Source organism: Oncorhynchus gorbuscha, linkage group LG03 (genome assembly GCF_021184085.1).
Source record: "Oncorhynchus gorbuscha isolate QuinsamMale2020 ecotype Even-year linkage group LG03, OgorEven_v1.0, whole genome shotgun sequence".
Lineage (NCBI taxonomy): Eukaryota > Metazoa > Chordata > Actinopteri > Salmoniformes > Salmonidae > Oncorhynchus > Oncorhynchus gorbuscha.
The window spans coordinates 30833370-30847459 of NC_060175.1; the positions used below are offsets into that span (position 1 = coordinate 30833370).

A 14090-nucleotide genomic window follows, 5' to 3' on the forward strand; every position below is an offset into this window, starting at 1 on the left:
TTGGTTAAGGCTAAGGGCTTGTAAGTAAGCATTTCACTGTAAGGGCTACACCTGTTGTACTCGCCGCATGTGACAAATAACATTTAATTTGAGATGGAGGATTCCGTAATCCCTACAGACAGATGTGAGTTTGGTAAGATGCATTTGGAAGATAAGTGTCTACTGTTCATTCAGACAGAAGTGCCTTTAGTGGAGTTGTGTGTCACTCACTTGGAGAAGCGCTCTGCGATGGCATTGGTCTTGCCTCGCGTGCTGACCAATGAGAGCTCCCTGGCAGTGACGCGTAAAGACTGCGACGCCCACGACCTTCGGCTGAACGAACTTCCGCCTTCCATCCTCTGCCTAGAATCACACACACACACACACACACACACACACACACACACACACACACACACACACACACACACACACACACACACACACACACACACACACACACACACACACACACACACGTAGTTAATGATATAATAACAGTGTAGACAATTTCAGTTCTACATTTAATATATGTAAAAAATAAAAATAAATCCTCAAATACCCATGGTATAGGAATTCACTAATACAGTGTAGTATCATACAGACAGCCAGGAGAGCCTGGGTTCAACAACCCACACTGATGCTGTTGGATGACACCATTCTGCGGTGAGCAAACATTTTACTGTGACATCACCCAGCCGTTTGTCCATGGTGTGCACCATTACCTCACTGCTTATTAATTAACATAGACAAACACAGGCAGACTTTAATTGAAGGGTATTGGAAAAACATATGTTAAGAACTTTCATATCAACTTGTGTATGGTTAACAAACTTGCATAAATTTCTGTATTTTTGTGTTGGGTGTCATGTATAGGGCCAGGAGTTTTTCCTGAGGACATGACCATACCAGGTAGCCTATAAGTAGGGCACAAAGTTTTTCATGCAATTTATATGTAGTAGGCTAGAATTGCAGGAAATTGGCTTAGAAATGCAAAAATTGCTCTACACCGCCATGACGGGGGCCGCTAAAATTCAGCCATGGCAACCACACCCCTTGCCACACCACCTACTGCGCCCACCACCTAAGCTCCTTTTTGATCCAGAAAAAAACCCACACACAGGATTGTTGCATGATTACAGGAGCAAGAAGAAACAAACTCTGCCATCATGATCCAGCGAGCAAGTTCAGACACTGCATGTGCTACTTGACTGCGGGACTGGTACACAATAGACATCAGCAACAATGCTGTCATTGTGTGAATCAGAGCATATCATCATCATCATCTGGCTGAGACAGACAGGAGGTTCTGAGAAGATAAATCAGCACCCCGACTGCCACTTATCTTTGCCTGATCTTTATAAGCAACCATTATAGAAGGCCAGAGTATAACATATAGGACATACACACACACAGGCAATAGTTAGTTACTATAGTTGCTGTGCTCCCGACAGACACGTACACATTAAAAAGCAATCTGGTAACACAGCTGGTAAGCCAGTAAAATAGTCATTTGTCTGAAAGGTAGAAACATCAAAAGCACGTTACACACGTTATAAATGGAACCACCTTTGGTACACTGCATGATGTGTATTTGTACAGTCGTTTTCAGATCAATTAAATGTCAATAGGCCAACTCTAATGCAGCCATAAGAGTGTATGGACAATGCCCTTTCTTCTGCCCCTTTCATTAAGGTGTGCTTTGCAGGTATTACATTATTGTTACCCGACAAAGACACAGAGGACTTTGAACTGAACGTTACCAGAGCAGCTGGTTTTGTATTGACACAGCACACGCAAACATACACATGCAAACAACCAGCACTACTAGACAGTGACCATGACGAATGACCAAATCTCCAACACTTCCTGTCCACAAACCATGGGATCCAGGAAAGGAATCATCTAAGCCACTGAGATGGCAGCCAAGTTCACAAAGAGAGAGACATCACATTAACTTCTCATAAAGACAGTATTTAACATGGCCACAGGGATAGTTTTAAACTTGGAATATCTGTTATATTTCATGAGAAAACGCTAAGAAAAATCAGCCAACGCTTAAACCGTAGCTTAAGTGGATATTGGTTGAAACCCTGAGGTACTGTGTGTCTCAGAGGCAACGCAACATATTAATGTGCATCAGGACAGCTCAGGAAGCCAGACAGGCAGGGGACATTCCAATGGAATTCCTCCGAAAACATCCTCAGCCATTCCTCCAAGCTAAGCGGAGTAAAAAACTAACTCATAGTAGAAACCAAGATGTAAGGTTTGAAGAACTAGAGTAGCAGGAAATATTCAGCGACTCCTGGAGGAGAATGGAAGTCGGAAAAAAACACATTTATTATGCGTTTTATCACTGAAGCCTTTAGGGGGGTGCTTTTCTATTACATTTCCATTGTACTTATATCAATTATATGTGCAAGCTAAGCCATCTCCTGCCGTTGTGACCTTGAGATAGTCGCTTAACCCCCCTATAACTGCTCCAGGAGCACTGCACTGTTGCTGCCCTCAGCCCAAACCAGTGCATATTGTATGTCCTGAGGGGTTGGGACAAAGCAGAAGACAAATTGCAGTTGGACATTCATCTAGGCTACATCTTCTTGTAAGCTAACAGAAGCAGTGACAGTGTAGCTAGCAGCATAGCTGTAGCAGCAGCAGTAGGTGTTATGGTTATTGTGATACATAGAGGAACAGGTATCCTAACAGAGATAAGGCTTCCTTCTCACATGGCATTTGTGTTCTTTCAACAAGCTGCGACAGCAGTTTGGTCAATCTGTCCCTACAACACCAGATCTACCCTCTCACCATATCTGAACAAAGTGCCTGCATGCATGGTGAGCTAGTCTATTGATATCTGGTAGTAAAATTAAATCTATAGGCTACACTTTACTTCACCAGTTGATTTTGACTGCAAACTGGGGACAGGATGTCCAAAATAACTTTTGAACCCTTAACTGACATTGACAGATCCTGTGGATGCACCTTTTCCTGAGCAATCGTTATCGTATTTCAGTCAACTAGGCCTCTATGTCAAGCGTCTGTACCCCCCACCCCAAAAGTGCATATTTTTGTATTTTTCCAACTAGCACTGATCTTGCTGTTAACTACTTTGTTGAGTGAAAATGTACTTGCTACGATTGTAATATGTTGTCTCACCTAGCTATCATAAGACGAATGCACTAACTCATGTAAGCGGCGTCTGCTTAATGACTAAAATGTCAATTCAAAGCATCGCGTTTTCCCTAGAAATGCTGCATCCACAACAAACCCAGATATGGAACACAACACAGGATCAGTCTATTGCGCAATATAGCCATTTCATCATCAGCGCCTTGAGTGACATGAAGGTACAATCAGTCCTGAACAGCTCAATGCAGAGACGGTGGTTTATAAGTTGCTATTCTCCACCTTCCCTGAATACATTTAGGGAATATGTTTTTAAAAAACGAAGATTTAAAACACTTTACATGTAAAATATTTATTTATTTTTACTTTGCAGCCAAGTAAATTCCAGGGACATTAATAACAGCCATGTTAAAATGTCAAAATAACATTGACTGCACCAACTGACAGATCTAGGGCAGAGGATATAGCCTAATTTAAAGTGCTCTTTTACGTCATACCAAACATACTAGACAGGTAACACCTGAGACAAACCAGTCTGTTACTCTATGCAAACTGATTTGCAGATAATGTCACTGTATGTAATTAAACAAAGTACCATGAGGTGTAAAAACTAGTTAGTCTGGCTCCAAAACAAACTGAACAAAGAGTCATTAAACACAAAATCATTGTAGATAAACTAGCAGGTGAGTCAGAGACCAGGGTTTTTTCCTGGATCAAAAAGGGGCTTAGGTGGTGGGCGTGGCAGAATGAGATGAACTTGACATTTTAAAGCTAATTTCCTGCAATTCTACATATTTTGCCATGCAGCGGAGAGAAAAAATGTAGCAGTTTCAAAGGAATTCACACTAAAATTATTCCGCTACTCTGTCATTTGCTTTATACTTTAGTCAGACTGACATCATTGAAGTTGTTTGTGGTGACAAGGGCTGTTGTATAAAGTCGTAGGCGATTGGATCATATCAGAGTATCAAAGCCATGACAAATTTTCCAACCTCCGCTTTAACCATGTGTGTTCTGGCTACTCAGATCCAGACTCATTGTAGAGAAAAAAACGAATGCCCATGGGCGTGGCGTAGCGCTTGGCCGGAGCAAGGAGTCGAGAGAAAATGTTGCAGTTTTAAAGAACATTTCCTGCAATTCTATGCATTTTCTTTTGCTCAAATAAACTCAACAAAAAAAGAAACGTCCCTTTTTCAGGACCCTGTCTATCAAAAATAATTAATAAACCATTTGTAAACACTGTTTCCCATGCTTGTTCAATGAACCATAAACAATTAATGAACATGCACCTGAGGAATGGTCGTTAAGACACTAACAGCTTACAGATGGTAGGCAATTAAGGTCACAGTTATGAAAACTTAGGACACCAAAAGAGGCGGTTCTACTGACTCAGAAAACCACCAAAAGAAAGATGCCCAGGATCCCTGCTCATCTAATTGAACGTGCCTTAGGCAAGCTGCAAGGAGGCATGAGGACTGCAGATGTGGCCAGGGCATTAAATTGAAATGTCCATACTGTGAGACGCCTAAGACTGCGCTACAGAGAGACAGGACGGACAGCTGATCATCCTCCGTGGCAGACCATGTGTAACAACACCTGCACAGGATCGGTACATACGAACATCACACCTGCGGGACAGGTACAGGATGGCTACAACAACTGCCCAAGTTACACCAGGAACGCACAATCCCTCCATCAGTGCTCAGACTGTCCGCAATAGGCTGAGAGAAGCTGGACTGAAGGCTTGTAGGCCTGTTGTAAGGCAGGTCCTACCCGGCAACAACGTCACCTATGGGCACAAACCCACCATCGCTGGACCAGAAAGGACTGGCAAAAAGTGCTCTTCACTGACGAGTCACGCTTTTGTCTCACCAGAGGTGATGGTCGGATTTGCGTTTATCGTCAAAGGAATAAGAGTTACATCAAGGCCGGTACTCAGGATCGATTTGGAGGTGGAGGGTCCGTCATGGTCTGGGGCGGGTGTCACAGCATCATCGGACTGAGCTAGTTGTCATTGCAGGCAATCTCAACGCTGTGCATTACAGGGAAGACGTCCTCCTCCCTCATGTGGTACCCTTCCTGCATGCTCATCCTCACATGACCCTCCAGCATGACAATGCCACCAGCCATACGGCTCGTTCTGTGTGTGATTTCCTGCAAGACAGGAATGTCTGTGTTCTGCCATGGCCAGCGAAGAGCCCGGATCTCAATCCCATTGAGCATGTCTGGGACCTGTTGGATCGGAGGGTGAGGGCTAGGGCCATTCCCCCCAGAATTGTCCAGGAACTTGCAGGAGCCTTGGAAGAGTGGGGTAACATCTCACAGCAAGAACTAGCACATCTGGTGCAGTCCATGAGGAGATGCACTGCAGTATTTAATGCAGCTGGTGGCCATACCAGATACTGACTGTTACTTTTGATTTTGACCCCCCCGTTGTTCAGGAACACAGTATTCCATTTATTTCAGTCACGTCTGTGGAACTTGTTCAGTTTGTCTCAGTTGTTGAATCTTATGTTCATACAAATATTTACACATGTTAAAGTTCACTGAAAATAAACACATTTGACAGTGAGAGAACCTTTGTTTTTTCTGGGTTTAGTACCAAAAGCAATACTGTTGAATGTATTGTTTTGGAATGTTTTATTCTCCTACTGTCTAGCTTTTATTTAGGTGATTGTTTGTTAAAATATGTGGGTCTATTATTTTTTATACATACTGTACATTTGGAAAGTATTCAGACCCCTAGACTTTTTCCATATTTTGTTACATTACAGCTTTATTCTAAAATAGATTAAATAAATGTTTCTCAATATACACACAATACCCCATAATGACAAAGTTTGCAAATGTCTTAAAAATAAAACTGAAATGCCTTATTTACGTAAGTATTCAGACCCTTTGCTATGAGACTCGAATTTGAGCTCAGGTGCATCCTGTTTCCATTGGTCATCCTTGAGATGTTTCTACAAATTGATTTGAGTCCACCTGTGCTGAATTCAATCAATTGGACATGATTTGGAAAGGCACACAACTGTCTATATCAAGGTCCTACAGTTGACAGTGCATGTCAGAGCAAAACCCAAGCCATGAGGTCACCGGGTTTGTCCATAAGAGATCCGAGACAGGATTGTGATGAGGCACAGATCTGGGGAAGGGTACAAAAAAAGTCTGCAGCATTGAAGGTCCCCAAGAATACAGTGGCCTCCATCATTTTTAAATGGAAGAAGTTTGGAGCCACCAAGACTCTTCATAGAGCTAGCCACCCAGCAAAACACACAATACCCCATAATGACAAGGCAAAAACAGGTTTTTAGAATGAGCTCAACTTAGTGTCTGAATACCTATGTAAATAAGGTATTTATTTTTTATATAACACATATGCAAACATTTCTAACATCCCATTTTCACTTAGTCAATCATGGGTATTGGGTGTTTTTTAAAATCCATTTTAGAAAAAAGCTGCAACATAACAAAATGTGGAAAAAGTCAAGGGGCATTAATATGTTCCGAAGGCACTGTGTGTAGATCGAGAGAGAAACATTGTTCAGACTTAGGCAAGCAACAAAAGAAAAAGGATTTCAATGGCAGAAAAATACCTGGACTCTGAAACACAAATCTCTCCTTCATGGCTGACTTGGCACCGCTCAGCTTAAGGTACTGATCAGGTGTCAACCCTGTGTGTTTAGACAATAGCCTACATATGGTAGAAAAACATTCACATCCATGACATGGATGCTGTTAGACTAGCCTTACTACACTAACAGTGGAGTTACGGTCAATAGTACGAGAACAGAGAATTATTATTTGAGATATGCGATCGATATAAAACAGACACACAGTTACAAACAATGGCACAAAGGGAGTGGTAACTTAATTTCTCCCCAAAACATTTCAGTTAACTGTGACACCTGCAGACATGAAACTCACCTTTTTTAATAGAGTCTAGTTTTTCCTGGTATCTTCAATGTATAATTGTCTCATCTATTATTTTAAAGCACTTCAGGTTCGGTTCAGCATGTAATTTCAGAACTTCCGATCATACTCCACTGGTGAAACCTTGCGATACCTGACACTGTGTGTGCAATGTCTCTAATGTGTAAGAGTTTAAGGGGCGGAGTGCAGAGAAAAGTATCATGAGAGCGGAGGAAGCAGGTCATGTGATTCCCTGCACCAATGACCTTGGATTGCATTTCTCCTGCCAGGTACATTGTCTGTGTGTCTTCAGCAGAATTTCTAGGAAATAACCTATACAACTCCCTGCTCTACAGTTAAAAGCATTTTAACAACCTGGTGAAAAACTCTTGATCCCCCTTCATGAGTGTGGTAAAGAAGGAGAGGTGGTAGTTACAACAAAGGACAGAAAGAAAGCTGGAGGAAGGAGTTGAAGAGAAAGGAGGAGAGAGAGAGAGAGGAGAAACGAACAGAACCAGAAGCTCAGGTTTCCCTGCGTTGTTTGAAAGGGGACCTGGAGACACCGAGACGTCTCCAGGGGCCTTCGTGGTGCTGTAGCAGGGAGAAAACCCTGGCTCTCAATACACTCCACACATTCTAACCACTACTAACTATTGCCTCACACCTGGAGGTGAGCACGCGCTTCGTCTGAAAAGTTTTTAAATTGTTTTTTATTAAACGTCAAAAAAAATACAAATACACAAACGTTTCACTAGGGCAGTTTCTCTATGACTTATTGTAGCAATGTATAATCAAAATAACCTTTATTCACCATGTACATTTGAATTTAACAGGAATTTGACCTGGTAAAATGGATCTGCCACAATAAACATAATATACAGACAGACGTTACACAGAATATACAGACAGAATGTATAAACAATGAAATTACACTAATAATATATAACCTACACTATAACACTAAATGCAAAACCACAGGCTACACTGTAAATCTATAACTACACTATACATTGGTGAGTCAGAAATGGACAACTGAATCATAATGTAAATTTCTGTGTCTCTATTAATAAACAGACTTCACGAGCATGTCAGAGTTGAGGACATTACTCATTTTGCTAAGGAAATATATATATATATATATAATAAAATTCTGCCCAGCAACTGAACCAGTGAGATCTGTGTGTAACCTATTTTCTCTTCAATTTATACAGGAAAGTCCCCTAGTTTGTCAATGTTGATCTGTCAACAATGAGAAAAGGGATCACGAAATTATGGTTACCATCATCAATGCATTCCACTGAGTCATCGTCACTGGATCATTACCACCTGGCTGCCGCCTCTGTTGTCTACCCTGGTCTATTTGCAGAGAGAGACGGGTGATAAGGCGACATGGTCTGACAGAGTTTTCTAAGACTCAGCTGTGCCATTTCCAAGAAGACAGAGAGAACTGTATAAATAGTGCCATTAAATGAGCATAGAGATGCATTCAAATGGCCACATGGTGCAATCAAGGTAGAAAAGATGGACAGTCGGCATTGTGTGCTGGCTGACTGCTGGCACTGAGGTGAATACCAAAGTAGACTCCTCAATTCTCCAGGGACAGCCAATGAATACCCAGCTTGTAATACTCTGCAGGGGTTTGAATAGAATATAGCCTTGGCTGTCAGGCCAACAGGTAACCTACTCTGAGAAGCCCATGTCAACAAAATGGCTGTATTGAGTATTAAACTAATAGTTCACTCCAAAATCTGTTTTTTAAATGTTTTGAAAATGTAAGTGGTCTAGATAAGTCCATGTCTCACATGCCATCTGTTGTACAGATCTAAGTATATTCCCCACAGGCACCATCTACAAAGATTCCATTTGATGGTGTCCATCTTTCCCCTTCATTTGGGTTTGAGGGATATAGCTGGATCTACACAACAGATGGGGTGTGTGTAGTGGACTCATTTTGACACTGCACCCCTTTGAGTTTTGAAAACACTTAAACTTTTGTATAGACTCAATAGAGTATAACCTAATAAAACATCTGGTCACACACTTGCAAAAGTGGCATCAGCAGGAAGGAGTGGTCCAATATGCATTTTTACCACAATAATCAAGTAGCCATAAGCGTACTGTATCCAAGTATAATGCATTGTGTCTCCAGTCCTCCACATAGGGAATACCCTCAAATGGGTTGGCCAACTCCCATCACCTCCCTGCAACCTCCATAAGTCATAATGGTGCAAAATTGGCAACACCTGTGAAATTGGCAAGCATTTTACCCTTGGCTACAGCAAATTCACCATGTGCACACCACTGCCTAAACTAGCATAGCTTAACACACATTTAGACTACTTTTATTAAAAAGTCAAATGTACATTGTATTATAATAACTGGATATATCAACACAATCTCATAACAAACCTCTTGAAACTTTTCTTCGGCCTTACGTTTCTGATGTTGCCAACAACAGCTCCTCCGACAGTCCCACAGGTGCACAATAGAAAGAGGGGCGTTGGTTGTCGTCTGCTAACGTTAGTGTCTGAGATTTTAACTACATTTTTAAACGAACATAATTAACATGATTTGTTTAAATGTATTGCTGCTAAACCAATACGTTTCATATAGCTAATGTAAGTGGCTTTGGCTAATTACACTCACAATGATTAGTCTTTTTTTTCTCGTGCGCTCCTCAAAGTATGTAATGTACTGCCACCGCGATATTACTCACGAGCTCATTATTGCAAAGTGAGCTCAGTAAACCACGCCCCTAGGTATGTTGTTCATAAATTGGGACACATTTTATTTTTAATATGGAGATAGGCCTCACATTTGAACAGTGGTGAAAACTATTAAAGTACAAATATTTAAAATAACTACTTAAATCTGTACTTTACTTTACTATTTATATTTTTGACTATTTTACTTTTACTTCACTACATTCCTAAAGATTATGTACTTTTGACTCGATACATTTTCCATGACACCCAAAAGTACTCCTAATATTTTGAATGCTTAGGACAGGCAATTGGTTCAATTTATGCACTTATCAAGAGAACATCCCTGGTCATCCCATGGCAGACTCACTAAAAACACATGCTTATTTTGTCACTAAAAACACATGCTTATTTTGTCAATTATGACTGAGTGTTGGAGTGTGCCCCCTGACTATCCCTAAATAAAAAATAATCTGCCATCTGGTTTGCTTAATTTATGGATGTGAAATGATTCATACTTTTACTTTTGATAGTTAAGTATATTTTAGCAATTACATTTACTTTGGATACTTAAGAATATTTCAAACCAAATACTTTTAGAATTTTAGTCAAGTAGTATTTTACTGGGTGACTTTCACTTTTACTTGAGTCCTTTTATATTACTTTTACTCAAGTATGACAATTGGGTACTATTTCCACCACTGCATTTTACAATGCTAATGTGTTTGAGACATGCGTAGACTATTGCAGTTCATTTTGAATTTGACTTAATAATAAAAATATATTTGAGTAGCAAGCAGGCAAACGAGTTCCAGACAGTTCACAATATAAAATGTTCTGCCTGAGGGGGGCGTTGTATACTAGCAACCTGGTTTGACATTAAATTCACATTACTGTTATTAACCCTTGTACAATGTGTGTAGAGACACAATTTGAGACACAATTTGAGACATTTTTGCAAACTGAAATATAACATTTACTTAAGTATTCAGACCCTTTACTCAGTAGCACAAACTTCAAAAAGTTCTGGGACACTGTAAAGTCCATGGAAAATAAGAGCACCTCCTCCCAGCTGCCCACTGCACTGAGGCTAGAAAACACTGTCACCACCGATAAATCTGCGATAATTGAGAATTTCAATAAGCATTTTTCTACGGCTGGCCAAGCTTTCCACCTGGCTACCCATACCCTGGTTAACAGCCCCCCCACCCCACAGCAACTTGCCAAAGCCTCCCCATTTCTCCTTCACCCAAATCCAGATAGCTGATGTTCTGAAAGAGCTGCAAAATCTGGACCCCTACAAATCAGCCGGGATAGACAATCTGGACCCTCTCTTTCTAAAATTATCCACCAACATTTTTGCAATCCCTAGTATTAGCCTGTTCAACCTCTCTTTCGTATAGTCTGAGATACCTAAAGATTGGAAAGCTGCCACGGTCATCCCCCTCTTCAAAGGGGGAGACACTCTAGACCCAAACTGCCACAGACCTATATTTATCCTACCCTGCCTTTCTAAGGTCTTCGAAAGCCAAGTTAACAAACAGATTACCGACCATTCCGAATCCCACCATACCTTCTCCGCTATGCAAGACGGAGCTGCTCTTCCTCCCGGGGAAGGACTGCCCGTTCCATGATCTCGCCATCACGGTTGACAACTCCATTGTGTCCTCCTCCCAGAGCGCTAAGAACCTTGGTGTGATCCTGGACAACACCCTGTCGTTCTCAACCAACATCAAGGCGGTGGCCCGTTCCTGTAGGTTCATGCTCTACAACATCCGCAGAGTACGACCCTGCCTCACACAGGAAGCGGCGCAGGTCCTAATCCAGGCACTTGTCATCTCCCGTCTGGATTACTGCAACTCGCTGTTGGCTGGGCTCCCTGCCTGTGCCATTAAACCCCTTCAACACATCCAGAACGCCGCAGCCCGTCTGGTGTTCAACCTTCCCAAGTTCTCTCACGTCACCCCGCTCCTCCGTTCTCTCCACTGGCTTCCAGTTGAAGCTCGCATCCGCTACAAGACCATGGTGCTTGCCTACGGAGCTGTGAGGGGAACGGCACCTCAGTACCTCCAGGCTCTGATCAGGCCCTACACCCAAACAAGGGCACTGCGTTCATCCACCTCTGGCCTGCTTGCCTCCCTACCACTGAGGAAGTACAGCTCCCGCTCAGCCCAGTCAAAACTGTTCGCTGCTCTGGCCCCCCAATGGTGGAACAAACTCCCTCACGACGCCAGGACAGCGGAGTCAATCACCACCTTCCGGAGACACCTGAAACCCCACCTCTTTAAGGAATACCTAGGATAGGATAAGTATTCCCTCTTCCCCCCTTTAAGATTTAGATGCACTATTGTAAAGTGACTGTTCCACTGGATGTCATAAGGTGAATGCACCAATTTGTAAGTCGCTCTGGATAAGAGCGTCTGCTAAATGACTTAAATGTTAAATGTTAAATGCTATGCAATCTGGTTTCCGAGCTGGTCATGGGTGCACCTCAGCCACGCTCAAGGTCCGAAACGATATCATAACCGCCATCGATAAGAGACAATACTGTGTAGCTGTATTCATCGACCTGGCCAAGGCTTTCGACTTTGTCAATCACCACATTCTTATCGGCAGACTCAACAGCCTTGGTTTCTCAAATGACTACTTCTCAGACAGAGTTCAGTGTGTCAAATTGGAGGGCCTGTTGTCTGGACCTCTGGCAGTCTCTATGGGGGTGCCAAAGGGTTCAATTCTCAGGTCGACTCTTTTCTCTGTATACGGTGTCAGAGGAAGGCCCTGAAAATTGTCAAAGACCCCAGCCACCCCAGTCATAGACTGTTCTCTCTACTACCGCATGGCAAGCGGTACCCGAGTGCCAAGTCTCAGACAAAAAAATTGTTTTTACCCCCAAGCCATAAGACTCCTGAACAGGTAACCAAATGGTTACCCGGACTATTTGCATTGTGTTCCCCCCCAACCCCTCTTTTACGCTGCTGCTACTCTCTGTTTATCTAATATGCATGGTCACTTTAACTATACATTCATGTACATACTACCTCAATTGGCCCAACCAACCAGTGCTCCCGCACGTTGGCTAACCGGGCTATCTGCATTGTGTCCCACCACCCGCCAACCCCTCTTTTTACGCAACTGCTACTCTCTGTTCATCATATATGTTCATCATACACCTTTAAGCAGATGACACCATTCTGTATACTTCTGGCCCTTCTTTGGAAACTGTGTTAACTAACCTCCAGACGAGTGTCAATGCCATACAACTCTCCTGCCGTGGCCTCCAACTGCTCTTAAATGCAAGTAAAACTAAATGCATGCTCTTCAAACGATCGCTGCCCACACCTGCCCGCCCGTCCAGCCAGCATCACTACTCTGGACGGTTCTGACATAGATTATGTGGACAACTACAAAAACCTACAGTAGGTGTCTGGTTAGACTGTAAACTCTCCTTCCAGACTCACATTAAGCATCTCCAATCCAAAATTAAATCTAGAATTGGCTTTCTATTTCGCAACAAAGCATCCTTCACTCATGCTGCCAAACATACCCTCGTAAAACTAACTATCCTACCGATCCTTGACTTCGGTGTCATTTACAAAATAGCCTCCAACACTCTACTCAGCAAATTGGATGCAGTCTATCACAGTGCCATCCGTTTTGTCACCAAAGTCCCATATATTACCCACCACTGCAGCCTGTATGCTCTCATTGGCTGGACCTCGCTTCATATTTGTCGCCAAAACCCACTGGCTCCAGGTCATCTATAAGTCTTTGCTAGGTGAAGCCCGCCTTATCACAGCTCACTGGTCACCATAACAGCACCCACCCGTAGCGTGCACTCCGGCAGGTATATTTCACTGGTCAACCCAAAGCCAATTCCTCCTTCGGCCACTTTTCCTTCCAGTTCTCTACTGTCAATGATTGGAACGAACTGCAAAAATCACTGAAGCTGGAGACTCATATCTCCCTCACTAGCTTTACTGTACCTGTACATAGGCCATCTGTAAATAGCCCATCCAACTACATCATCCCCACACTTGTATTTATTTTGCTCCTTTGCAACTCAGTATCTCTACGTGCACACTCATCTACTGCACATCTATTACATTTACATTTACATTTAAGTCATTTAGCAGACGCTCTTATCCAGAGCGACTTACTTATCTATCACTCCAGTGTTTAATTTCTATATTGTAATTATTTAGCCACTATGGCCTATTTATTGCCTTACCTCCCTTATCCTACCTAATTTGCACACACTGTATATAGACTTTTCTATTGTATTATTGACTGTATGTTTGTTTATTCCATGTGTAACTCTGTGTTGTTGTTTGTGTAGCACTGCTTTGCTTTATCTTGGCCAAGTCACAGTTG

General features: G+C 42.3%; 1 protein-coding gene across 3 annotated transcripts in view; it reads right to left on the minus strand.

The window, feature by feature from the left end:
• The window catches only part of LOC124031208 (LIM domain and actin-binding protein 1-like), a 39743-nt gene extending 30028 nt beyond the window's left edge, over positions 1-9715 (minus strand). For 2 of the 3 annotated variants that reach the window (XM_046342176.1, XM_046342174.1), the window contains exons 1-2: positions 7033-7193; positions 211-342 (exon numbers count right to left, since the gene is read on the minus strand). In XM_046342176.1, the coding sequence (XP_046198132.1) occupies positions 211-335 (125 nt within the window). In that variant the 5' untranslated portion in view covers positions 336-342; positions 7033-7193. Of the gene's footprint in view, positions 1-210; positions 343-7032; positions 7194-9426 lie in introns of those variants that run through there. The other variant, XM_046342175.1, reaches the window with a different exon arrangement.
• Positions 9716-14090: the final 4375 nt, after the last annotated feature.